General features: G+C 55.0%; 1 protein-coding gene and 1 non-coding gene across 3 annotated transcripts; both read right to left on the bottom strand.

The window, feature by feature from the left end:
- Window positions 1-1,829: 1,829 nt before the first annotated feature.
- Window positions 1,830-25,578, bottom strand: MIGA2 (mitoguardin 2). 2 transcript variants are annotated; one of them, XM_020874867.2, is made up of 16 exons: window positions 25,491-25,578; window positions 22,452-22,691; window positions 21,392-21,602; window positions 20,082-20,194; window positions 19,062-19,179; window positions 18,551-18,687; window positions 11,911-12,028; window positions 10,812-10,912; window positions 9,912-10,027; window positions 8,700-8,772; window positions 8,462-8,548; window positions 6,235-6,333; window positions 5,812-5,946; window positions 5,002-5,055; window positions 3,928-4,044; window positions 1,830-3,656 (listed from the first exon to the last, which is right to left on the bottom strand). In XM_020874867.2, the coding sequence occupies exons 2-16, from the start codon at window positions 22,545-22,547 to the stop codon at window positions 3,450-3,452; spliced, it is 1,782 nt and encodes a 593-aa protein (XP_020730526.2). In that variant the 5' UTR covers window positions 22,548-22,691; window positions 25,491-25,578; the 3' UTR covers window positions 1,830-3,449. The 2 variants fall into 2 exon arrangements, with proteins under 2 accessions (XP_020730526.2, XP_070310453.1); XM_070454352.1 differs by lacking the exon at window positions 25,491-25,578 and adding an exon at window positions 25,385-25,478.
- On the bottom strand, window positions 14,671-14,743 carry TRNAG-GCC (transfer RNA glycine (anticodon GCC)). The gene has a single exon. It is a non-coding gene; the product is annotated as a tRNA-Gly (tRNA).
- Window positions 25,579-27,080: the final 1,502 nt, after the last annotated feature.

Below are 27,080 nucleotides of genomic sequence, written 5' to 3'. Positions count from 1 at the left end.
CAACAGATATTAGAGAGCTAGTGCTCATTTTTAAGGTGTGATGTTTGTATTGTGATTAAGCCAGAGAACTACCTTATTTTTAAGATAAATTTTTTCAAGTAGTTTAGGGAGGAAGCACAAGCCTAAAACTTACTCCAAAATATTTTCTAAAACGACTGTATGCATGAAACAACTATGGCAAGATGTTAATTACTGACTCGAAGTGTGGATTTTGTGTGTGTGCTTTATACGGTTTTCTTTTTAATTTCTGTACATGTAAAATTTTCAAAAAATACAGAAAAACTTTCAAGTACGGTGGTCCCAGCTTATCCAGTTTTGCTTTCCAAGGTTGCACTTACCCTTAGTCAACCACAGTCTGAAAATATTACATGGAAAAGTCCAGAAATAAATAATTCATAAGTTTTAAAACGCACACCGTTCAGTGCAGTGTAATGAAATCTCATGCTGTCTCGAGCCATCCTGTTCCGTTGCTACCTGGATGCGAATCATCCTTCTGTCCGGCGCATCCATGCTGTCTACCCTACCTGCCTTCTAGTCACTTACCAGCCCTCTGCATTATCAGAATGACTGTCACAGCATCACAGTGCTTGTGTTTGAGTCACCCTGTTTTACTAAATAATGGTCCCCAAGCACAAAAGTTGGAAGAGGAAATGGCCACCCGCTCTAGTATTCTTGCCTGGAAAGTCCCATGGACAGAGGAGCCTCGCGGGCTACAGTCTATGGGTTGCAAAGGGTTGGACACGACAGAGTGACTAACTCGCAAGCACCAAAGTAGTGATGCTGGCCGTCAGAATACACCAAAGAGAAGCTGACTAGTGCTTCCTTTAAGTGAAGAGGTGAAAGTGCTCGACTTAATAAGGAAAGGAAAAATATCTGTTTACTGAGGCGCTGAGATCTACGGGAAGGACAAAGCTTTTATCCATGAAATTATGAAAAAAATTCGTGTTTTCTGTCGCATCTCAAGCTGCAAAACTTACAGGTATGTAGTAAGTGATTAGTTGAGATGGAAAAGGCATTCAATTTGTATATTTTGAGAGACAGACCATATACACATTTTTATTAGTGTATTGTTTTAATTGTTCCTTCCATTTTATTATTGTTGTTCATCTCTTACTGTGCCTAATTTACATAAACTTTACCACAGGCCTATATGGGCTTCCTAGGTGGTGCAGTGGTAAAGAATCTCCCTCCCAATGCAGAAGATGCAAGAGACGTGAGTTTGACCCCCAAGTCGGGAAGATTCCCCTGGAGGAGGGCATGGCAACCCACCCCCGTATTCTTGCCTGGAAAAATTCCATAGAGGAGCCTGGTGGACTACAGTCCATGGGGTCGCAAAGAGCTGGACACGACTGAGTGACTGAGTTAATGACATAACATATAATATAGGTACGTATATAGAAGAAACATAGTATATATGGGATTCAGTACTATCCATGGTTTCAGACATCCACTGCGGGTCTTAGAATGTGTCCCCGCCCAAAAGAGGGGACTACTGTACTTTTGAAATAAGTCATGCGATTGTCCAGCTACCCATGAGAACTTCAGATTTACAGTGATCGAGGGGCTGGGTCTGCAGTCCCTGCCGGCTGCAACACCTGTATCTTAGAGACGGGGCCTCCGAGGCTCAGAGCCCAGTGACCTTACTTGATGCTGCCAGAGCGGGACCCACACCCAGGCTGCCCACCCACATCCATGGCGTTGCACTGGCCCCTCCATGCCGAGGGCCAAATGGCCCCACCAGGCCTCCTCTGCCCTCCTGGAGCCTCCCCTGACCCGCACTCCAAAGAGCAGGTCCCCACCCCCCGGAAGCAATGACCACATGTGCTTGGTAACGCTGGAAGGAAATCATTTATTTGACTCAAGAGTCGATGTGCACAGGCCCTACCGTACAAAAGTGGGAAGCTGCGACAAGTGCCAGAGGCAGTGCGTGGACATGTAAACACAGACAACATGAAAAGTGCCACTTCTGGGTGATTCGGGAGCAAATCAGAGCAGCCAGGGCCTAGGCCCAAGATCACATTCACAGCGCGGGCGGGGGAAGTGCAAATGAACGGAATGTTAGCTTGGAGGGGCCTCCCCGTCCTTCCCACCCAGGAGGAGGCAGTTAAGACCTCAGACACGTGGGTTTGGAGTCAGAAGCATAGTTAGTGCACAGTGGTCCCTGCAATCTGGGGGGATGGAGGGACCACATGGGGGTGGGAGTGGGCTCAGAGAAGATGGGCCCTCTCCCACCCCACCCCGGGGACCCCTCTGCTATTCAAGGGAGGGTGCCCCCAGGACTGACGAGCCAGTCCCAACTCCAGAGTGTGGAAAAACAGGAGTCTGTGTCTCTTGGAGGCAACCCCCACCACCCGGAAAGGGGCGGACCTCAAAATAAAGTGTTAAGGCAATAAATAAAACACCTGTTTCCTCAGGTGGAAACACCACAAGGGAAGCAAGTCTGCGGGGCGGACAGAAATCTGGCGATGTGGGCACCGATGCCCACAGCCTTCGGCGGCGGGCTCTACACTGCTACTTGGCTTGTGCGTCAAGTTGAAGGCTGAGAGCCAGGTGAGTTTCCCATCCTGATGCTGGTCCAGCCGCCTGCATCCTCTGACCATCCCCTGCCCCACACTCTTGCGGACTGAGATGACCCCGGTCAGAGCCTCCAGCCCAGCACCTAGCACCAGCCAGAGAGTCCCGGGCTCACAGAGGGCAGGGCGGGGGGCGACCAGCCCCACCTCCTCCACTTTTGGTGGTGGCAGAAGTGGGAGGAGAGACAGTCTTCAGGAGGGGCAGGGAAGGTCAGAGGACAGCATCCTGCTCAAGTGCTTGGTTTCTCAAGGGCCCGATCCCTGTCCAGACATAAGCCCAGGCGGGCCCATCAGGATGGCCCAGGCCCGCTGCCCACCGAGGTGCCCCCAGCCACCGCCTTCACCCCTGGAGCTGTTCTTTCGGGTGGCAGCGGGCCGTGAGCCCTGGCCAGGCACATGCCTGGACCTGACACTGGCCAGCCCAGGCCCCTTTACCACAGAGCCCTGCCACCCACTCTTCCATCTCCACCCTCCCAGCCCTATTCAGCAGTCCTCCTGGGAAGTGGGAGGTGTTGGGGACCCACATCCCGGGCATCCCATCTCTACCTGATTCTTCCTCTCTGGCCCCACTGGCCGCTAGTCCAGTCTCTGCTTCCCCAGGCATAGCCGAGGGCGGGTCAGGTGGGCCCCTCGGGGCTCCCTCCATCTCCAAGGAAGTCTGCCCTCCACCCCCAGGCCCTGGGGATTCCCAGATGATGGAGGTTGGGGTGGGGGCAAGGTCAGGGGCAAGTAAGTGCCCTTGGCCACCACGGCCTGGGCTCTGCTACTGCTCATGGCCAGATACCCAGGCCTCCCACGCCAATCCAAAGGCCTCTCTCTGGCGTCCCCCACGTGAAGGCAGCCCAGGCAGCCATCGTCCCGGGCCCACAGTGGCCACTACTGCAGCGCCTCTGGGGGCCTGTTCTCCCGGGGCAGCACGCCATTGAGGCCAATACTGCCGGCCGCCGGCGCCCCCAGATAGCCGAGCAGGATCTCGCTACGGCGCCGAGACAGCTGGAGGATGTCCTCGGCCAGCGCCGGCACGGACGTGTAGCGCACGTTGTCCAGGTCGAACATGTCGGTCAGGTACTGCACGATCTGGTGCTGGGGGACACGGCTGGCGTCAGGCTGGGCCGGGGCCCCTGCTCCCCGCCAAGCCAAGGTTCTCCAGGCCACCTGAAGCCACTCCCCTGACCGCCCCCCTGGGGGGGGGGGGCCAACTCAGCTCCTTCTGTCCTCTGTTCCTGCCCTCCCGGGGCCTCCTGTGGACCCACCCGGGGCCAGGTCCCCAGTGGAAGGGGCAGGCACCCCGCCCAGACCCTTCTCCGGACGCAGGGCCAGGCAGGCAGCTACAGATGCCAAGCTCCCTGTTTACCTTAAAGAAAGCACAGACTTCAGAGAGCTGAGGCTTGGGTCCAAGGAAGCCGAAGGCTAGGACAGGGCTAACGTGCTCCGATACGGAGTAGAAATGGGAGATGAAGCCATCAGGCACCTGTTGGGGGGAGGGCGGGGCACAGCAAGGCTGAAGGCTGGGACCCGGACAGGGAGAGGCAGCCAGGCCCTGGGTTCATATTAAGAGCTGAGGCTTTGGAGGCCTGTCTGGCTCATTCATGTCCTTGCTGGGTGATGTTGGGTGAGTGACTGGGACTTTCTTTAATTAAAAAATTTGTTTTGCTTTAAAATTTAGCAGCACTACGCAGCTTACAGGATCTTAGTTCCCCGACCAAGGACTGGAACCCAGACCCAGCAGTGAAAGCGTCGAGTCCTAATCACTGGACTGCCAGGGAAGTGTCCCGGTGACCGGGGCTTTCAGAGCCCTGGCTTTCGCCTTCGCAGCATAGGGGCCACCTCGGGGAGGTGGCGAGGGCTGCGAGCAGGGGCCCGGAGTAGGCTCAGCAGAGGAAGTGCCCAGGGCACATGGTGGTGGCAGCTGGTATCAGCTGGGCGGCAGAGCCGGGCTGGCGGGGGGGGAACAATGGATGGCAGCCCAGATAGGCAGCCGGTCGCCGCCTGGGAGTGCAGATAACGCAGCTCTCGGGGCGGGAGCGGGGCTCGGCCTGCTCCCAGGGCACCCTGCCCCGACCCGGACGCCAGCATCACCTCTGCTACACTGCACAGGCCCTGTCTCCCTCTGAAGAGGCCCTCTCCTCGCTTCTCATTCCCCCTCATCACCTCCCGACCGCCAGCTCTGTGCTGGGCCCTGGGTGGGAAGACGAAGCAGATTTCTGTGGGCCTCTGAGACCTTCCCTGTCAAGGGGGAGGTCATGGCAGGATGGATGACCGGTGCTGTGACAAAGGGCAAAAGCTGCAGCCCACCCCACCGTGTCCCACCCCCAGACCAGGGTCAGCACACACCAAAGGGAAGGTTAGCTGAGCTAGGCTCCACACCCAAGGCCGCCAGCCCCTGCGTGGCTGCTCTCAAGAGGCCCCGCACCATCAGCTCACTCACCATCAGCAGCCTCCTCTTGGCTTTCAGGACCGACCAGCAGGCAGTGGCCAGGGCCTAAATTAAAGAGGGCACCCCCCGGGGGTTGGGGTCAGACCAACAGGCCGGGCCTGCAGCTGCCACTCACCCGGAGCTGGGACCAAGCCTCTCCCCCAGCTTACCCACCCCAAGCAGGGAGATGGGAACAGCTGTCTGAAGTCTGCCTTTTCCCTGCCCTCAATTAGGAGTCAGGTGCACCTAAAGCTGAATTTTGACTCCAACCCTTACAGGGTGAGAAGCCAGCAATCTCCTTCTGGGCCTCAGATTCCTCTGTAAGATGAACTTGACCGAGTATCCCCGCCTTGCTCAGTGATTGTGGAGATCCACAGTTACTGCCTATCAATGCCCAGTCCCCACGCCACCCGGCACAGCTTGCCTGCCAGGGGCCCTGTGCTCAAGGCTTTCCTGCTGTTCCTCCTTTATTTTGTCCATATTTTAACTTGACTGAATGCATTCAAATGGAATAGAATTAATGGCAGCTGAGAACGAGTAGAATTGCCCAAATGAAACCATGAGGCAGGAGGAAAATACACGCCCAGCCGCTCTACAAGGATGAGACAAGAGCAAGGAGGGGCTCCCCTGGAAAGTTCTCCAGGGCAGGCGCTGGGGCGCCCAGTGGCCGGCAGCCTGCCCCGGGTGGGTGGGGGTGACTGCTCCATGATGAGTAGGGAGCCAGCCCCGGGGCCCAATGCCAGGGATGGAGGGACGTGGGGTCCGGGCGACACACGTGGGGTCACGTGTGTGCGTGCCTGGGAGTGGGGGGCGGCCACACACCGTCTCCTTAAAGCTGTCTGACAGCCAGCGGTTCCTCAGGACGGCGAGCACCGAGGACGGGGGGTTCTCCAGGTCCTCGAAGGCGTCCATGAGGATAAAGTCCAGCACGATGTCGAAGAAGCTCATGCACACCACCTGCGGGGCCAGGCGGTGCTCTGAGGCCTGAGAGGGCGGGTGTGCAGGGGTCCAGGTGGGAACACCTGGCTGAGCAGATACACCTCTGCTCCGCAGCAGGGTGTAGCGGGGGCCACCCTCCCAGCAGCCTGGGCCTGGGGCAGGGCGGGAACAGGGGCTTCCAGCAGCAGTGGAGCCATCTCAGAGCCTCGGAAGCAAGGCAGAGCTCCAGGGCGCACCTCCACCCTGCTCAAGGAGCTCAGGTGGGGGGATCCCAGGACACCAAGGCTCGGCACAACAGCGACTCACCCCTCGGCCCTCCAGCTCCAGCCGCGTGGTGGCCCAGGTCTCTGGCCGTAGGGCATAGCTCAGCATCTCCTCATAGCTCTCCAGGAAGCCTTTGGGGCTCTACAGGGAGAAGCAGAGCCTGTTTTGGCCACGGCCCCGACCCCGTTGGACTCTATCCACAGGGGCGGGTTGGACTGTGGATGGGGGACACTCCAAGGCCAGGCCAGGGCCAATGCCTGAGCAGTGGTCACAGAGAGAGTGAGGCTTTGCAGAGCCCAGGGTGTGTCCGGGAGAGAGGCAACACCAAGCTGCCCAGCAGCATCTCACACCAGCTCGTTACTGAGAACCGACCTCCTTCCAGAAGGTGTGCACCGGCTACGGAAGGAGCTCACTTTAGAAAGGATGCATGAGGGTGTGAGGTTGGGCCCGCCAACCGAATCTCCATGACCATCGGCCTCCCTGGTGAAACGGGAGAAGCTGCAGCTTTCCTCAGGGAGTCGGTGAGCTCGTTCATGTGACACCATCAGGCAGTAAATAGTGTGCAGGACCCCTGCTGCTGCACACAGGACCCCTGCTGCTGCACACAGGACCCCTGCTGCTGCCAGGTGCAGACGGTCAGCACCCAGGAGCAAGTCTTCACTCTCTGGGACGGGGAGCCCTAGCGGAGGCTGACGACGCAATCTGCAGACACAGATGTCATTTACGGGCCTAGAAAGTGAGCATGTGCCAGGGCTGACCTAACATGGATCAACTCATTTAATTCATACAACCCTGGGAGGGACCGGCCAACACTGTGCCCACTTTACAGGTATGAATCCTGAGGCTTCAGATCAGGGATGTGCCCAAGAGCCTGGCAGGACAGAGCTGACACAGATCACCACCGGCAGGGTGATGGCACTTATGAGAACCACAGGCAGAGGGGTCACTGGAGGGATGTTCACCAAAATGTAAACAGGGTGGGGCTGGGGACAATTTTTTTCCTTCTTTTTGCAGCATCTTAGCTTTTTCTTCAAAGAGTGTGAATCGTTTTTACACTTTTTTTTTTTGCCATGCCTCAAGACTTGTGGGATCTTAATTCCCTGACCTGGGACTGAACCCAGGCCACATCAGTGAAAGAAAGGCTGGAATTCTAACCACTAGGAAACCAGGGAACTCCCATTTTTATCATCTTTTTTTAAACTGCTTTCGTGAAGCTGCTTTTTGTTTTTTAAGACGTATTTATTACTGGCTGCGCTGGGTCTTTGTTGCTGCACTCGGGCTTTCTCTAGTTGTAGCAAGTGGTGGGCTCTAGGCACGTGGGCTTCAGGAGTTGTGGCTCACAAGTTCTAGAGTGATGGCTCAGTATGTATATGGCTCGTGGGCTTAGCTGCTTCACGGCATGGGGGATCTTCCCAGACCAGGTATCGAACCTGTGTCCCTCGCACTGGCAGGCGGATTCTTAACCACTAGACCACCAGAGAAGCCCAATTTTCATTAAGTTTTAAAGTTTGCTAGGATGACCACAGGCTATGCCTTCACTTCCCCAAGCCTCAGTTTCCTCGCATGTAAAAGTTGACTATGAAGATGAAGATGAGGGCTGGGCCTCGCTGATGCTTTTTATGGTCACTGACCTCAGCCAGTGATGTCCCCAGGACACGCCCATTTACACACGAGGGGACTGAGGCCTGGAGAGGCTTCACGAGTGGCCCTGGGCACAGTATGGAGGAAGGCTGATTCCGCAATTCCAGAGCCTGGGTGTGCGCAGCAGCCAGTATCTTCCCAGAGGCCAGCCCATCTTTACTGCCTGGAAAAATGTGGCGGGGCTGTCCGCTTCCTCAGTTCAGAGCCGGGCACAGGCTCTGGCACTCAGGAGCTCTGTGCTCGCCGAGCTCTTCTTGATTCCTTAATCAAAATTAAGCCAAGTGGGACTTCTCTGGTGGTCCGGTGGCTAAGACTCCACGCTTCCAATGCAGGGGGCGCAGGTTCGATTCCTGGTCAGGGAACTAAGATCCTACGTGCCGTCACTAAGATTCAGTGCAGCCAAATAAATACATTAAAAAAAAAAAAAGCAATATTTTCCAAAATTAGCATAGGAAAAAAAACCACAGAAACTCTCCCTGCTCTCCAGTGGCTTCCAGGATGAAGTCAGAGCTTATCAGCTTGATTTTAGATTGAGTTCTTTTTTTTTTTTTGAACAGGACTAAATAAAAGTTAGAAAGATAAGGGGTGGGGGAAGAAAAGCCAAAAAGAGAGCCCTGTCCACTACTACCTTCTCAGCCTTGGTCATCAGGCCTGTCACCATCTGCCGGCCGACCTCCCCGAAGAAAAGCTGGTGACTCTTGTCTTCCAGTAGGCCCTAAGGAATGAGGAGGGAGGGTGAGCTGCCCAGCTGGCGGTCCCCCAAAGCCACAGAGAGGGCAGTACCGTGGGATGGGCAGATGGTCCACCTGCTCAGAAGAGCCCACCCCCCGCCCTAGCCTCCCCAGCCTCTCTCGGACCACACCCACCTCGAAGGCCTGCCGCACACAATGCAGCTTGGCTAGAAAGTCCTGGTCACTGTAGCAGCCCAGCAGTTCTGTCCTGAGGGGAAGCACAGAGAGTCTCACCACCTGGGACCCCCGCCAGCGACACCCTCGTGGAGTCAGGGCGGAGCCCCCAGGGGCCTTGCCTCCGCCTGGCAGTGTGACCTCGGGCAGGGGGCTGGTCTCCTCTAGGCCTCAGTTTCCCCAGAACCAGCCGAAGGGGCTGGTAGGATGCTGTCTGAGGATGGGCTGCCTCAACGGCACGCGGTGCCACTGGACGGTGTGGTCACTGGGGGTCAGGCTGACCTCAGTCTCCTTTAGGCTCCAACCAGCAAAGGACCAAAATGGCCCAGTTTCCCCCAAGGCCAGGGCAGGGCTTTCTGGGGCAGCCAGAGGCACCCTAGTCTGAGCCTTTTATCCAAACCCTCAGGCCTTCAACTGGGTCTTCTGGCCAGTTTCAGCAACCTTTAAACACACACACGTAAATCTAGGAGTCATGACCATCATACAGAACAATGAGCTTAAGAGGAACAAGAGCTTTCAGATATAGCACAGAGGAGACTGATGCTAAGAGGGGTCAGGAGACTTGTCCAGGGCCACACGATACGAAGTGGCAAGGCTGGAGAGACCCAGGTCTGTCCCCCAAGCCTGGCTTCTGGACCGCTCCTTAAGGGAGTCTGTCAGAACACAGGGCCTAGAGGGCACTTCCCTGGTGGTCCAGTGGTTAAGAATCTGCCTTCCAGTGCAGGAGATGCAGGTTCGATCCCTGTTCGGGGAACTAAGATTCCCATGCTGCAGGACAACTCAGCCTGCATGCCATAACTACTGAAGCCCACGCACTCTAGAGCCCATGCTCCGCAACAACAGTTCCCATGAGGTATCCAGAACACAGGGCTTAGGGACAGTGCCCCACTTCCATGATTGGACACATCTGAGAACTTGGAACCAGCATGAATGACTGGTATTTTAATTACTTGTATTAGTTCGTTATTATGATCACTAACTCCACACTCACCTCTCCTGTACCAGGGCCATCCGAGGGCCTTCCAAGACTGGGGCAGGAGCCCTGGCCAGCCCACCCCGCCCTCAGCCTGGCTCAGCTGGGCCCTCACCAAGCACTCACTGCTGGATTCCCCAGCCTCCTCTAAGAGAACGGCGCCCCCAGCCGCCCACCTGCCTCCTTCCTCCTGTGCTCACCTGAGGGTCCGGCAGGGCACTTTGCCCTCCTTTACCAGCTGCAGGGCCTCCTCGTAGGCAGCGGCGGGCCTGGAGAGTGGGATCGGGTAATCTCCGACCTGCAGGGACTCAAAGAGCTGGGGGGAGGGTGCAAAGGGGGAGGGGGACACGCGGAAGCCTGTGTCAGCAGCATGAGTGAGGGGGAGGGTGCCTGCCCCAGGAACTTCTAGTAGGGGACACCCTAGGTTACAAGCTCTCTGAGGGGATGTCAGCAGGAACCCTGGCCAAGGGCAGAGGCCTGGATTGGAGTCCCCTCCTGGTCCTCAGCATCCCCGTCGCCAGGTGCCTTTCCCATCAGTTCAGTTCAGTCGCTCAGTCATGTCCGACTCTTTGCGACCCCATGGACTGCAGCTCGCCAGGCCTCTCTGTCCATCACCAACTCCCAGAGTTTACTCAAACTCATGTCCATAGAGTCGGTAATGCCATCCACCCATCTCATCCTCTGTCGTCCCCTTCTCCTCCTTTCCCATGGGGACCTTTCCATAGGGACCATCTCTTGGACACAGCCCATGTCCTCCCATCCCGGGCAAGGACAGCCGCCTGGTACACGTGGCCGTGGCAGGAAACGAACACCAAGCCACGAGCACAAAGCCTGAAGAAGGAGAGGCCAGTGTGGGCTGCAGCCGCTGGGGTCAGGGACCCCTGCCCTCACTCACGGGACCCTCAGCTCCTGCTTTCCCAGGCTTCCCTGTCCCAACTGAAGAGTCCCCGGGGAGGAACACTTGGCGACTGCCAGATTCTGCTCCGGTCAGAGGAAATGCCTTCACTTTCCCACGACCCATCGCTGGCCCCCAGCAGAGCCGACAGGGGCCCCCCGGCCTTCACCCCCTCCCCGAAGCCATCCCCCCCCACCCGCATCACCTCGGTGGCAGAGAAGAAAGAATCTTCCGAGGTCAGGCTGTCCTCATCGTCCGCCCGCAGACGCAGCGAGCCCTCCGTCAGGGGCAGCATGAGGGTCCGCTCTGGGCAGGGCAGGAAGAGGGGGGCTGAGCTGAGATCCTGAGTTCCCCAAGGCTGGGATGTACACGGACACCAAGCCTCCCAACACCGATCCCGGGAAGACAATGCTGATGGTCGCCAAGCTTCCAGTTTTTTCAGTACCCGCCAGTGGACCTGCCGCAGCCACATCGCCCGTGAGCCCTGAGCTCTGAGCGCGGGCTGTGCTATGTGGCCCCGAGCAAGTCACCTCCCCTTGCCAAGCTGACACTTAGCCTCTGATACAAAAGGGCCGCTCACTCCACACTACCGTTCCCATCTGTTCAAGGGCAAGTGGGTCTGGACCCTCAAGGGGGCTTAGGAAGGATCTGTTGAACAAATAAGCAAAGGCTACAGTCTTGAGGCCCCACCAGTCTTTTCTGCTGTGAGAGGAGGCCAGGGGAAACAAGACTATTCTCTGATGGGGACAGGCGATGGAGAATGTGTCACCCTGGCCAGCCCTCGCTGGCCCTGTGTCGCCCCTGGTAGAGCCAGGGACCCCGACACTCAGGAGTCTGGTAAGCCCCCTGGAAGCTGACGGCACCCAGGGCAGGGCCATGGTCACCGCACAGGGTCTGGCACGTGGCGGGCACTAGAACGCTGTGGCTGCCCGGCTGAGTAACTTCACTCCCTCTCGGCGATGTCAGGCCTCTTGATCTCAACAGTGTGGGCATGTGTGTGCTATGTGGCCTGCTGTGGGCTTACCTCCATGGGAGCCGCCCCTCTGCCCACCCAGCAGCCACAGGAGAGGGCTTAAGTCAAGGGCCCGGAACGGCCGCTGGGGTGGGCGGGGGGAGATGTGGACACAGCAGCGCCAAGGCCTGTTCCCAAGGGGATGGGGGCAAAGCACACTGACCAGGGACTCCCAGGGCCTCGTCCCAGCTCTGTTCCCGCCTGTGTGGCCTCGGTCTCCCCATCCGTGCAGTGGGCCCCTGATGGGATGAGGTCCTGGGCCCCAGGGACCCTGCACCCAGCCCCTGCTCACCCAGGTCCAGCAGCATGCTGTCAGCCGGGAAGGTGGACCCGAACTCCTCCTGCAGGCGGTAGGCCCGATGCAGCAGCGACTCCAGCTTCTCTGCGAACTCCTTCCGCTGGGACTCCGGCTGCGGGTAAAACAAGGAAGGTCAACCCGGGCCCTCGAAGCTCCCCTACACCAATGGCCCCTTCCTGCACCATGATAGGGGCCCAGCTCCCAGGGAAAGCGGTGGAGGTGGGGAGGGGGGCAGCTCTGAGGCCCAGCAGCAAGCGCAGGTCTGGACTGAGCAGCCCTATGCAGGAGCCACTGGCCAGACACGGCCAGCCCCACCTGACATGGGTGATAAATGTAAATGCACACTGATTTCAAACACTTCATATCTCCCCCCAAAAAACCCGCAAGAATACAAGAATGTTAAATACCTCCATGATTTTTCATCTTGATTATGTGTTGAGATGATAATATTTGGGGCATACCAGGTTATAGAAAATGTATTAAAAGTCATTTGATTCATTTCCTTTTGCTTTTTAACATGGTCTCTGGGAAATTTTAAATGAGATACGTGGCTTCTGATTGAACAGCGCCACTCTAGACCTGAGCAGACCTGGTCCAAACCCTAACACCATCAGTTCTGAGCTGTGTGACCTTGAGTAATTAACTCCCCCACCCTAAGCCTCGGTTCCCCTGTCTGTCAGCTGAGGTAAGAGAACCTACTTCCTTGGATTTCAGGGAAAACATGCATAGGGCATGTAAGTACTTCCCAAAAGATGGGCCCAGGGTGAAGGCCAGTCAGTGTTGGCTATTATAACCAGAGAGAAGTTAGGAGCCCAGAAAAAGCTGGGTTCCACCCCACTGCTGCTATTACCTGTGTGCACCTGGGAAGGCACCCCACCCACGGCACCACAGCCTATGACTCCTCGCTGCCCCCCGCCTCCAGGCCAGGTTGTGGGAGGAAATGTTTGTTTGACCCCAGGAGCTTGTGGGCCGAGGGGCCAGACACAGGCAGGCCTGAGTCTGTTTTCCACAGAGGCTGCCAGATCCGCAAGTGCATGTAACCAGACCCTGGGGAGGGGACGGGGGCCAACTAGGGCCTCAGGCCACTGGGGACAAAGAGCCGGAAGTACTCAGAGCAGGGCAGTAACAAGGGAAACCACCGCTTTCCCCTGAGCGTTGGGCGTGGACCGACACCTCGCTGGTCAGCCTCACGGCCTCCTTCAGGCAGGGGCTACCATGACCCCATTTCACCAGGAAAACTCAAGGGGGTTATGGGGCGGGGCCCACCCAGCTGGAGCCTGGCAGAGCCCGTGGGGCCCCAGAGCCTCTGGCCGTGTTGCTCAGCAGCCCCACTCAGTGTGGCCAGCAGGGCCTCGTGGCTTTGGCTTAGATCCTTCTCTGGGAAGTCGCCGTGGGTTAGAGAATGGTTTCTCACATACGGCACAGACAACCAAAGAACACAGCAGATACACTGGACTACATCCAAATTCAAACCTTTGTGCTTCAAAGGACACCGTCAAGAAAGGGAAAATACAGGAAATTTCCTGGGGGTTCGGTGGTTAGGACTTGGTGCTTTCTGCTGCCAGGGCCTGGGTTCAACCCCTGCCCGGTGAGGGAACTAAGATCCTTGGTGATGAGGCGCCACCAAGTTTAAAAAAAAAAGAAAGTGAAAAAACGGCCCAAAGAATGGAAGAAAATATGGACAAATCATACCTCTGACAAGGGACTTGTAGCCAAAAAGTATCAAAGAACACTAACAATGCGATAATAAAAGGACAAGCAGCCAGAGTTAAAACCAGGCGCAGGGTCTGAGAGACATTACTCCAGATGAGGTATACACAAGGCCGATAAGCACACGAAAAGCAGCTCAACATCGTCAGCATCAGGGCAACAAATCAAAACTGCATCACACCCGCTGGGATGGCTGGAGTCAGAGTCAGATGACGACAAGTGTCGGTGAGGGTGTGGAGATACTGGAACTCTCACACACTGCTGCTGGGAGTGTAACATGATACAGCTGCGCTGGGAATCCCCGGTGGCGCGGTGGTAAAGAACCCGCCCGTCAAGGCAGGAGACACAAAAGACGCGGGTTCCATCCCAGGGTCAGGAAGATCCCCTGGAGAAGGAAATGGCAACCCACTCCAGCTTTTTGGCCTGGGAAATCCCATGGACAGAGGAGCCTGGCGGGTTATAATCCACGGGGTCACAAAGGGTCGGACACGACTGAGCGCAGTCACACGTAGCTGCTTTGGAAAACTGTTTGGCAGTTCCTTAGGAAGTTAAACACAGAGTTACACTGTGATCCAGCAAATCCAGTCCAAAGTATAGACTCAAGCTTTTACTCAGCACATGCCGCCAAGCTCCTTCCCTCAGAACTACACTCAGCATCTCAGCATCTAGCCACTGTAACTTTGAACTGTGTCTGTAAAGACGCTTTTTAATAATATATATATGGGGGGAAAATATATATATATATATGAAGTGAAAGTAAAAGTCACTCGGTCATGTCCAACTCTTTGCAACACCATGGACTATACAGTCCATGGAATTCTCCAGGCCAGAATACTGGAGTGGGTAGCTGTTCCTTCCTCCAGGGGATCTTCCCAACCCAGGGATCGAACCCAGGTCTCCCGCATTGCAGGTGGAGTCTTTACCAGCTGAGCGACCAGGGAAGCCTAATACATATAAATATTGGTCTACAACAGGTCTTAGTTGTGGCACTCAGGATCTTTCAATCACAGTGTGTTAATCTTAGTTGTGGTATATGGAATCTAGTTCCCTGACCAGGGATCGAACCCGGGCCCCCTGCATTGGCAGCACAGAATCTTAGCCACTGAACCACCAGGGAAGTTCCTGTAAGCACCTGTGCTTTATCTCAATCAATTCTACACATATCTTAGGAAGATGTGTCTTAAGGGGGCTCAATACTTCTTTGCTTGATGTCACTTTGGCTTAAGAAAGATTTCCTAGGAATCCTCTACTTTCAGATAGAGGAGGAAACATACATGAAAGCCACCATACGACTGAATTCGGTGAATTGTATGGTATGTGAACTATATTTCAATAGTTATTTTTAAAAAATCGTAGCCTAGTTAAATGCTTGGAAGGATACCAAGTAGTTATGTCTGGATGAAAGATAACAGGCATCAATATTACCTATGATAAAGACGATTTACTGAGCACCTGCTATGGGCCAGGATCCTGTGGCTGGTCCCACTGAGGGCGCCAGGGCTCAGGGGGCCTGAGGGCCTCTGCCTGCCTCACACAGCTGTGAGCTGTCTGGTTGGAGACTGGGCTTCTTTTTATCCTCTTTTTTCTCTTTCTGTGGTTTTTTCACTACTCTATTAGGGAACATTTCATTGCTTTCACAATGAAAAAAACAAGGAAAGGTCTATAAATTTCAGATGTAGTATTAGGGCAGAGAAGGCAATGGCATCCCACTCCAGTCCTCTTGCCTGGAAAATCCCAGGGACGGAGGAGCCTGGTGGGCTGCAGTCCATGGGGTCGCTAAGAGTTGGACACAACTGAGCGACTTCCCTTTCACTTTTCACTTTCATGCACTGGAGAAGGAAATGGCAGCCCACTCCAGTGTTCTTGCCTGGAGAATCCCAGGGACGGGGGAGCCTGGTGGGCTGCCGTCTCTGGGGTCACACAGAATAGGACACAACTGAAGTGACTTAGCAGCAGCAGTATTAGCAACAAGGACAATTTTTGGAAACAAAGCTGCCTCCCTTCTCCTCCTGCCATCATTCACCAGCAGGCGCCCACCGTCTGCCCACGAGCAGACAGGACCTGGTGCAGTCGTGCTGCAGGCTCTGAAGCCTTGTCACCCACACCCCAGGCATCCACAGCCCACAATGACAGCCATCAGTCCTGTGTGATGGGCCTCGGAGCTAAAGTCCCAGCCGGGGTGGAGGGCACGCACACCTCCGACTTGGTACCCACTGTCCCGGACAGGTTCTCACCCTGCACTTCAAACTCTGTTCCCCAGGCTCACCTGCCAACTGCCTGTTGTCCCACCGAGGCACAGGTGGAGGAAGGGAGGAGAAACTGGGGGGGCGGAATGGGGGTGGGTGAGAAGCTCTCCCCTCCTTTTCATGCCTCATATCACATACCTGTACTCCACTCCCCGCTAGCCAGCCCCCTCTGTGGTGTGAGCCCCCTCGAGCCCTGGGGTCTCCCAGCGACTCCCTCATCCATGCAACCAATTCCCTGGGTTAAGCCCCCTTCTTCTTCAACACATGAAGGTGTTCCCACATCCTGGCTGGACCCCTCCCCAAAGGGGTGGCCTCCACTTTGACCCCACTCCAGTAGAGGACGAACACCCATGTTTTGTTCTGTTATTTAATACAGAGAAGCACAGGGACTTCTCTGGCGGTCCAGCAGGTGGTCAGGACTCCAAGCTTCCCCTGCGGGCCACAAGTTCAATCCCTGGTCCGGGAACTAGGATCCCACACGCCATAAATAAATTAAAAAATTAAATACAGGAAAAGTATCAAGACTAAAGCAGAAACAACCCACCATGCTAATACCTGTACAAGCCCTGCCCTTAAGCTTGTGCTCGAAACAAGAAAAGTCAAAACAGTAGAGAAAGGTATAGAAAAGTCCAAGGAAAGTCTTTTCCTCCTTTACCTGCAAACCCTCCTCACAGCTTACTGTGAACAGTCTTCCTGTGCGTCTGTTCAAAGGGAAATACAAGTGCACAGACATAGCAGTAGCTACCAACAGGCATACACAGGCATAGATTTATGCCTTTATTTAAAATGTACACACCAGCAGAAATTAGCATAACATTTTAAGTCAACTGTACATCAATTTAAAAAATAGTATAGTGTCAGTCGCTCAGTCATGGCTAACTCTTTGCGACCCCATAGACTACAACCCACCAGGCTCCTCTGTCCATGAGATTTTCCAGACAAGGATACTGGAGTGGGTTGCCATTTCCTTCTCCAGGGGATCTTCCCAACCCAGGGATTGAACCCAGGTCTCCTGCACTGCAGGCAGATTCTTTACCAACTGAGCTACAAGAGAAGCCCTGTTTCGATCAATTTGTAAAAAAAAAAAAAAAAAACCTCTGACCTGGGGCTCTCACTTCACCCCTCCTGTCTCTAGTTCTTTACAAACAGGCTTGACTTTTTTAACTAAATCCACCTCGCCTAAGGAAAACAGACAATGTTTTTTGAAAAATGTATATACATGGGCCGTGAATCACTCTTACAGATCTGTAACTTACATGATATTGCACACTGGCTACATTTTTTCAGTAGAAAAAAATGTACGCATGGGTCACTATAGACATTCTATATCTTGCTTTTTTTTCACTTAATAAAATACAGTGGACAGAGCAACTTATCAGCCCACAGAGCTTTCTTTCTACCCTTTAATAAAGGCTGGCTAGTATTTCAGATTCCTCCTAGTGGGCACTTCAGTTCAGTTCAGTCGCTCAGTCCTGTCCAACTCTGCGACCCCATGAAGCGCAGCACGCCAGGCCTCCCTGTCCATCACCAACTCCCGGAGTTTACTCAAGACTCATGTCCATTGAGTCAGTGATGCCATCCAGCCATCTCATCCTCTGTTATCCCCTTCTCCTGCCCTCAATCTTTCCCAGCATCAGAGTCTTTTCAAATGAGTCAGTTCTTCGCATCAGGTGGCCAAAGTATTGGAGTTTCAGCTTCAACATCAGTCCTTCCAATGAACACCCAGGACTGATCTCCTTTAGGATGGACTGGTTGGATCTCCTTGCAGTCCGAGGGACTCTCAAGTTTCCACTTTTTCATGTGTTTTAACTATTACAAAACACTGCTTCAGTGAACATTAATCTGAAGACATGTATTTGTTGTGCTTTTCACACAAAAAAAATTTTTTTGGCCACACTGCGTGGCTTGCAGGATCATAGTTCCCTTGATCAGGGATCGAACCCACACCCCCTGCAGTGGAAGGGAGGCTTAACCACTGGACCACCAGGGAAGTCCCTCACAAACTTTTTTAATTTTAGGTTGTTTTTACTTCCTGTTTTCTGATGTTGAGATATTCACTTATAGAACACCTGTTGTTGTTGTTGCTTAGTCGCTAAGTCATGTCTGACCCTTTTAGGACCCCCTGGACTATAGCCCACAAGGCCCCTCTGTCCATGGGATTTCCCAGGCAAGAATACTGGGGTGGGTTGCCATTCCTTCTCCAGGGGATCTTCCCGACCCAGGGATCAAACCTGCATCTCCTGTATTTGCAGGTGGGTTCTTTACCACTGAGCCACCAGGGAAGCCCCATAGAAAATTTAATCAAACTGTGATCAAAAAATGTATGAAGAAAAGATAAAACAAAGCTGTGTGACCCACTCACCTATGAACACGGCTAGTTCCTTCCAGCCCGTGAAGAACGTGTATTTTTCCTTATGCGGTCAGGATCAGGTTGCAATCACGGTGTGGTTTATCGAGTAACTACCAAGTGCCAGGGTGCGCTAATGCACACGACGTAAGTTTTCTTACTTGGCTGATCAACACTATGGTCAAGGGGAGAACTCTCATCCAAGAGGACATGACTGGCTGGCAGAAAGCGGGGCTGCTAGACACCTCCCGAGTGCAGCCGCCCTGCCAGCCACACTACCAGCCATCTCTGAGGCTGGGGGGTGGAAAAGACCCAGGGAAAGACGACCTACCTCGGACAGCGCCTCTGAAGCCGTCTCAGGGTTCCGGAGGCCGTCCCCTGGGGTAGGGGTGCTGCTGCTGTCCCCCCTCTGCCCCACACTCAGCGCCTGCTCCCATTTCTGCAGGGCCTCCTCGAACAGCTCCATGCCTGAGCGCGGGCAGGGGAGACGGGGAGAAGGGAGTCAGGTCCTCAGTGGATGAAGAGTGGCCAGGCCCCTCATTACATCATTCCAGAGGGGGATCAGAAGAGCCAGGCGGCAGCAGGGCCCTGAAGGATGGGAACGGGCAGGACCACGTAGCCTAATCCCTTTTCTTTAGGGCTGTCCACTTGTGGGTCTTCATGCAGACCAGACTTACTCCTGGAAATACTCCTTGGTCCAGAAACCATAGAACTGGGGGGTTTGGGGCGGGGTGAGGGTCGCAAGCAGCACCCGGAGAATCCGGGCTCCTGGGAGGAGGCAGTTCCCTCTCTACCCTGCCCTGGCAGCCGAGGGGAGTCGAGGCCAGCCTCCCGGCCCGCACCTTGCATGTAGAGGCTCTCAGCGTTGCCGTCCACGGTGGTCACGGACTCCTCTATCCCTCTGGTCTCCCATGGTCCCGAGCACGCAGCCGTGGGGCTGGATGAGTTCACCACCACCATCTGGGAGCCAAGCAGGGCAGGAACTCCAGCATAAAGGGTGAGGCCTTCCCAGACCCCGAGCAGGACCCCTCAGCATCCCCACCAACCCCCCTGCCTGACCGCACACCCTCTCCCATACCACCCCTGAAACCAGCCCCTGGCCACAGTGGCCAAGCATGCAGCACAGCACTTCCACCGACTCCAAGAGCCTGAGGACAGGTCAGAGAAATGGCCAAAGCAGGAAAAAAAACAGAGGCCGATGCCCAGCCCGGGAACCAGCCACCTCCTCCGGAAGCTGCCCCGAGCCCTGCTCCTGAGCAGGACCCCTCCTCACTCCAGGGCTCCACCACGAAGAGGACCGGGAGGACTCAAGGAGCACCTGTTACCCACGGGCCAGCAGGACCGGGCTCTCACCCACGCCTCTGTCCCTCACGAGCAGCCACCTGCCTGCCAGGCTGTGACGAGAGCCAGGGCTTGTTGGCACCTGGGTCCCCAGGGCTGTGGCCTGCTCAGAGCTGGGGCTCAGTACTCGCTGGATGAATTAATAACTAGATGAGTGAATGAGCCAAAAGCTGTTCCCCAAGAGAAAATAAACTCGTCTTTGTCTTATTTATCTCTATATCCTCAGTGCCTGGTAGTCCCTGGCAAAAATCCAGTGTAGCTCAATGTCTGATGAATGAATGCATGAACTTTCCTGGGGAAGTATCACACAGGCTCTCTTCCACACCTGTCCACCTGTCCCTCACCAATGCCCGGCACACACTGGTCACTAACGATCTCAGAAAGCCTTCACGGATGGATGAGTCAGTGAACAAATGAATAAATGCATGGAACCTCTTCTCCCATCTTCCTATCAGCCCATAAGCCCCCGGAGGGCAGAGACGGAGCCCCAAGGCCATTGACAGGCACCCTGGTACCCTCACCGAGGCCAGGCTGTGGGAGGAGCCTGAATGCTTGCTGGGCTCGATGGAGGAGATGCCGCTCAGGGTGTCGTTGCTCTTGCTACTGGGGCTCTGGACCCTCCGGCTGGAGTAGCCTGTGAGGAACAGGAGGGCAGAGGTCACGCCGGCTTCCCACCCAGCCTCTTTGCATGGGCTGTTCACGGCTCTGCACCCCTCTTTCCTCCCGTGTCATCTGGGAGCCTGTCCTGACCTTCTGCGTCAGACAGCAGAGCAGCCCCAGGGCATGCTGCTAGCAACAGAGGGCCAGGCCCTGGCCTGCTCTCCTGCTCACTTCTGTATCCTGGGCACAGAGCCTGGCATGGGGTGGGGCCTGGATCTGCTAGGTTAAGCTTGAGAAAAAGGCCCAGCCACTGCCCCACTCCTGACTCAGTTTCCCCTGTGTTGTTGATTGACTGATCTGGAATTCTCCTTCCAAAAAGGATTTGAGGCACCAGCTTTTTAAATACACAGGGTTTTTGTTTTATTTTTAGGTGAGAAAAATAGGGAAAGCAAACTAAGGTGGAACCAGAGATGGTGCTGGTATGGGGAAGGCAAGCGAGAGGAAAAGACGAAACTTTCCTTTTGCCAGGATAATTCTCGGTGAAAAGTCTTTGTCATACAAGGAAATTTTGCTTCTGAAAACAGGTTTCTCCCAAGACGAGAGAGCCTGTGAGGCCTCCTTGCCTTGGAAAGCAACCTGTATGTGGCAAACGCTGGGTTGCTGGGTTACAAGATTAACCGGACCATAAGAGGCTTTTAGAGCCACACAAGCAAACACAAAACAGACCAGTGGACGCCAGGAGCTGGGGGAAGGGGAGACAGGCTGACTCCCAAGGGCCCTGGGGGCTTACAGAGCAACAGCTCTTGACTGTGGTTGGACTGTATGACTATAAGTGTTTGTCAAAACTCATAGAGTTGTTTGCTAAAAAGGATGAATCTTACTATGTGCCAAGTAAAAAAGCAGGAAATAGTGAGATGACCATATGGCTCAGGAACCACAGGGCCTTTCCTACTTCTGAGGCAGGGGACTTCCCTCACTGAACGGAGGAGATGTGCCCCACCAGCCCACTCTGGACCTGACACTCCCAGAGGGTCCTCAGATAAGGAGAAACCATCGCTTCCAAAGACACGTGCATCCGGCCACATGACCCAGCAAATCCTTACAATGACCTGCTTCACAGATGAGGGGACTCGCCTTGGAGACAGCATGTCACTGGCCCAAGATCTCAGCTATCAGGAGCCCGGCTGAGACTCGACTTCAGGTTCACCCTTCCCCACCACCTCACACCTACCTTTCTTCATCGATGGGACCTTCCTGGCCATGAGGATGGGGAGGGTCCCCGTGCCCAGATGCTCGCCTCCCATCTCAGGGCCGACCTGCTTCTTCTTCCGCCGTCGCCTCTTCAGCTGGTGGGCGGCCAGGGCCAAAGCCACAGTTCCCAGGGCCGTGGCAAAGAGAACCTTCCGCAGGCCTGGTGTCAACCGCAGCTGGGAGAAGGCAGACTGTAGGAGAAGAGGGGGGCCCGCCGGTTACATCTGCCTGGGAGAGCTGCCCTGGGTGCCCAGATGGCCTGGGTGCTTCAGGCCCTTGGGGGATATTTCCTGACCAGGAATGTTGGAGAGGCAACCACCCCCTGGGGCAGGGACCTGGCCTCTGAAACCTGGATCACAGAGATGTAGAAGAGGGGGATTGGGAGTGATTGGGGAGGGCAAAATGACAAGGCCAAGGAGATGGTGTCTCCAACACCATCAGTCAGGATTCCACCAGTCGCAGTGACTGAGCCCCTGTCCCAGGGGCCACATCGGGATTGCACCTGTGTTACCTGTCCAAATGCCTGTCATTTTCCAGGCGAGGTATCCGAGGCTCACACAGCTTAGGGCACGGGCTTAAGGTGACGGAGAGGCGGAAACCAAGCCCAGGTCTGCCGGCCCCGCTGCTCAGCTCCTCAGGTACAGCGACACTCACCGCAGTGGGTGGCCCACAGCACCCTCGCTCTGGCTGCTGGACGGGGGACCCCTCATGAGGCTGCACCCACCCCACAGGGTGAGCTTTGGGGAGCGCCAAGGGGCCTGGCCAGCCACAGACATTTAAAGCTGGCAGGGAGGACCTGATCGACCCCTTTTATAGACAGAGAAACTGAGGCTAAGAGTCCAGAGACCTGGGGTGGAGACTGGGCTTGGGACCCCAGACTCCTAACCCAGTCCTTCCTACTCTACTCAAAGACGATGGCCTGGGACAGCAATTACAAAGGCCCAGTCTTCCTGGATGGTGAAGGACTCTGGGATGAGCGGCTCAGTGTTTCAGGGACCGGTGGGGTTAAAGGGCGGGACCACAACCGCCCTGATCTTTACCTGCCCGAAGGTCGTGTAAAGGAACACAGGGATCTCAGCCACCGTCATGGCCAGAGCCTGTATCATGGACACGCCCTCGGTCCGCCGGAACGCCATGGCAGGATCAGCAGCCCGGGCGAGAGCCCTCGGGGATGAAAGCTTCCAAGGAGAACGTCTTCAACTGGCTGCTGGCTGGGTCCTGGGTACCATCCACGCCCCGAAAGAACAGGGACGCGCAGACCAGAAGGTCCCTGCACAGAGCTGAAAGACAGATGAGCAAGTCAGCCACAAGGGCGTGAGCATGTAGGCACAGAGAAACACACACAAGAGTACTCTGGGGGGAATGAGCTGGGAGCAAAGCCCACGTGTGGAATGTGAGGCCTGGAACCAGGCCCCAGCCTTTTGTGTCTGCTAGCAGGAAGGCAGCCAAGCACCCCACAGACCCTCTGCCCACCTTGAGCCCTGGGAGCAGGAGGCAGTGCCTGGCCCACTGGCCCCAGTGCAGACCCAGAGCCTGGAGGATTGAGAGGTCACTCTCAAACCTGAGGCTTTAAACCACACTGTCTCAAGTTTTTCAAACCCATGGCGAGTGGGCTAAGCAGAAATCTTAGGCCTCTAAGGGTAAAGTCCCTGACTGAGAATCATTACATCTTTTCCACCTCCCATGAAACCAAGAATGTTGTACTTCCTGTGGACTGTATTATGAAAACAGCAGAGTATTTCCTCAAATAATAATAGTTACTATGCATTATATGGGTGTTTTGTGCTGCATTCCTTACATACATCATTTCATTGAATCATTACAAATCTGAGAAGTAGATGGGCTCTATTTCCCATCAGTTAAGTTCAGTCACTCAGTTGTGTCCAACTCTTTGAGACCCCATGGACTGCATCAAGCCAGGCCTCCCTATCCATCACCAACTCCTGGAGTTTATTCAAACTCATGTCCATTGAGTTGGTGATGTCATCCAACTATTTCCCATACCCCCGGCCAATTTCCAACAAGGAAACTGAGGCTCAGACAGGCTAAGTCAGGAGTCCAAAGTCACTGGCACCAGATGGCTGGTACCAGACGGAGTCAGGACGTGGGTCAAGATCTCTTGGACTTTAAACTCCACGCTCAACACAACCCTTTTGCCAAATCTGACATGGAGCAGGAAGTGGAAGTCCTGGAAGAACCACAGACCAGAAGGGCAACTTTGCCCTGGGGCCTTCTGAGATACCTCACGCCTTGTTCCAAGGCCAGTGAATAAGTGGCTTGAACACATAAGCCAGTCCCCAAGATCCTGCAGAGAACTCCCCGACCCAGCACCACCAAGGCCAAGTGTGCCTTCAAGGTCTCCTGGGACTTCAAACAGAAGGAATACAACAGCCAGACAGACCCTGTCTACTTCAGATGGCTGCCAAAGTCACTGGACCAGCACAAGAAACAGTTTATTCCCAGTGAGTGGGAAGGATGAATGATCCTATCAGTTAGCTCCAGGGGTGTGTGTGTGTGTGTGTGTGTGTGTGTGTGTGTAAGGGGGGCAGGCAGGCCTGAGGAAACTCACATTGTCAAGGATAGGGGACATCCTGCCAGGAGGCTCACATTGTCAAGGATAGGGGACAGTGTGTGTGTGTGTGTGTGTGTGTGTGTGTGTGTGTGTGTAAGGGGGGCAGGCAGGCCTGAGGAAACTCACATTGTCAAGGATAGGGGACATCCTGCCAGGAGGCTACAAACTAAGCTACGTGACCTTCAGTAGTCAGGGGCCAGGTTAATATCACAAGCCACCTCCCTCACCCCTCCAACTTGCCCCAAGCCTCAGAACAAAGGGAGATAAGAACATCAGAGGACCAGCAGCTACTATTTCCCAGGCACTTACTTTAACAGGCAGGCTTGGAACAGTCTCTCCATGCAGGGTTTTGAGTCCAGTCACTCAGAACCCTCAAAGCTGAGCTATTTATCTCAGTGATGGTGAAACTGTGGCCCCAGAAGATAATCACCCCGACTGAGGTCACTGAGTAAAATAGTGAAGCTGGGATATGACCACAGCTCTCAGAGACCCCAAAGCCTAGCATTTACCTGCAAGAAAGTCAAGAGCAGCCTCTGTTGCCTGGACTGAGGAAGAGTGTCAGGTAAGGACACCGGTCCCAAGACAGTTTCTCTTTTAGGGAAGGATTCAGATCCATCTATAGATAGCCCATCTATCCATCCCCGTGGCACAACCCAGGGACGAAGGAGAGAAGCCTCCACCCCCTCTCTGTGATGACAAGCCCACAGCAATGTCTCCCACCACGTGGATACTCCTAATGCCTTCCCCACCTGGGCAAGTCACCTCTCCTTCCTTGTAACCTTGGGCTGGAACCTCCTTATTCCCATTCCACCCCCATGCCGGCACTTACAACCTCTCAGCGAGGATGCCCAGGCTTTCAATCCCAGGCACCTCCTTCCCTGCCCTGAACCACTCCGTAAATTACACTAGCCTGAGCACCTTTCATTCCGCCTTGAGCCCAGCAATGTCCCCGGCCCAAGTGCTCCTCTGAGCGACCCCTCTGCCCAGTCTTCGTTCATTCCACCCTGGCAGGATCCGACCAGCACTGAGCACTCCGTACGCTGGACCTCAGCAATATCCCCTTCCTTAGAATCTGTCCGGACAATTCCTTCCGCATCCCCTGGCCAAGGCCCCTCCTCTCTTGCCCCGACCCCCGGAATATCCTCTAGGGTTGTCCAGGTGCCCCACTGCCGCCGTCCCAGGTCCGCGCACCAGCTCCTACTATTCCAGTACTTGCCCTGTTCGGGTCCAGGACCTGCGCCCCTGTTCCAATCTCTGCAGTGTTCCAGGCCCAGGCATCTTCCCACGGACCGGGTACCTTCTTCTGTTCCACCTCTCGCGCCGCCCACGGCCCGAGCACCTGCTCTTTCCCAACCCGGGCCCTTCTAGTCTGGCTGAGCCGGGACACCTGCGATCCCTTACCCAGTTCCCCGCGGAGGCACGGCTCCCGCCCGCTGCAAGTCTCAGTCCCAAACCCTGCGGGCGCCGCGCCGGCCCCCCGGGCTAAGCCCGGACCGCCGCCACTCACCCAAGATCCCATCGCTGCGGAAGGGCAGCGTCTCCTTCCCCGGCGCCCGCGCAACCAACCTCGGGGCCGCCGGGGGCGTGGCCTCACGCTGGGCCAACCTTCGTTTGGCCAATGAGCGTCGGCGATCTCGTCTGCACCGCCCCGGCCTCTGGGCAATTGGGCAGGTCACGTGACAACATTAGCTCCACCTCTCTTCTCCCTCTGTTTCGCCCCCTAAGTGCGGTTGAGGCGCGGAAGTAATTTTTTTTCTCTCCTGTGATTGGCCATCGGGATTAGATTGACCCGGGTGGTTAAGTGGGGGCGGGGTCGCCCTTAAAGGAATAAGGGGAAACAATCAGGTTTCGAAGGAGCTTTAAAGAAGGAACCGGCAGCGTTCTGAGCCCTAAAATTTAGTTTCTCTGCCGCCACGGTACCCACCCAGACAAGTCCTTCCCGCCCTTCGAGCGCCCTCTTTCCAATGCAACTGCCTCTAAAACTTCCTACAGCATCCTTCTGAGCATTTGCAACTCTCCTTTTTTGGGAGCTGTTTGCAAAAGTGCCACGCCTCCCTTACCAGTCAGAAGTCGTCTCCCTGAGAATTGATTCGGTTCTGAGAGCCCAGCAGTGCTTTGCGCTGAGCACTAGGTTTGGTATCATGCCGATCTGAGTTGGAGTCAAGTTCTGTCACATCAGCTCTCTGGGGTTTATTCAGTTTCAGGGTGTTAGTCGCTCAGTCGTGTCCGGTTCTTTGCGACCCCATGGACTGTAGCCCGCCAGGCTCCTCCATCCATGGAATTTTCCAGGCAACAATATATAAGAATGACTCAGTTTACTCCTCTCTAAAATGGGAATAGAATTCCTGCCTTGCCTGAGTAACAGGGCTTTGGTGCTTATAGTAAGGAAACTGTGGCAGTCCTTTCATAACCAGAGAACAGGACTCCTCTAAGTTTTTTAAATGTAATTATCAGTAAGGTTACATTCTTTCATTCATTCAACAACTAATACTTCTGTGTGACAGCACTTTGGCTGGACTTGATAGTGGTAGACAAGATACGTATAGTTAAAGTGAAGTCTCTCAGTCGTGTCTGACTCTTTTCCACCCCGGGGACTGTAGCCTACCAGGCTCCTCCGTCCATGGGATTCTCCAGGCAAGAATACTGGAGTGGGTTGCCATTTCCTTCTCCAGGGGAACTTCCCGACCTAGGGATCGAACTCAGGTCTCCATTGCAGGCAGATGCTTTAACCTCTGAGCCAGCAGGGAAGCCCACATGTAGTTAATTACAATCTTTTGTGGTATTGTTCCAATGGTGGAAACTCAGGAATCCAGGCTCCCTGCTATTCCTGAGTTTCCCCAGAGATGGACACCTGTGCTCCCATGGGAAGGTGAGAAACTCTAGAGAGAAAGTGATGTCCAAACAGAAACCTAAGGATGACTAGGAATTAGTTGGGCAGAGAGAGAAGAGGGAGGAATGTTCAGGAACAGCTTGGACTGTGACCCAGAGGCAAGAGCAAACCTGGCATCTTTGACTCAGAGTGGCAGAGAGAGGGGAGAGTGGCAGCTGATGAGCCAAGGAAGTGGTAGCCAGAGCAAAGGAGAGCAGGCTCCACCAC

This window comes from Odocoileus virginianus, chromosome 2 (assembly GCF_023699985.2).
Source record: "Odocoileus virginianus isolate 20LAN1187 ecotype Illinois chromosome 2, Ovbor_1.2, whole genome shotgun sequence".
NCBI classification, from domain to species: domain Eukaryota; kingdom Metazoa; phylum Chordata; class Mammalia; order Artiodactyla; family Cervidae; genus Odocoileus; species Odocoileus virginianus.
Note: the sequence above shows the minus strand (reverse complement) of the source record. Positions and strands in the feature narration are given on the sequence as shown.

Coding starts and splice junctions, on each gene's coding strand:
- MIGA2 (XM_020874867.2), bottom strand. CDS start 22,547: ATGGCGTTCCGGCGGACCGAGGGCGTGTCCATGATACAGGCTCTGGCC. Junction 19,180..20,081: donor CCTCCCACAGCCTGGCCTCG/GTGAGGGTACCA, acceptor CTTGGCTCCCAG/ATGGTGGTGGTGAACTCATC. Junction 5,056..5,811: donor CAGACAGCTTTAAGGAGACG/GTGTGTGGCCGC, acceptor TCTTTAATTTAG/GCCCTGGCCACTGCCTGCTG.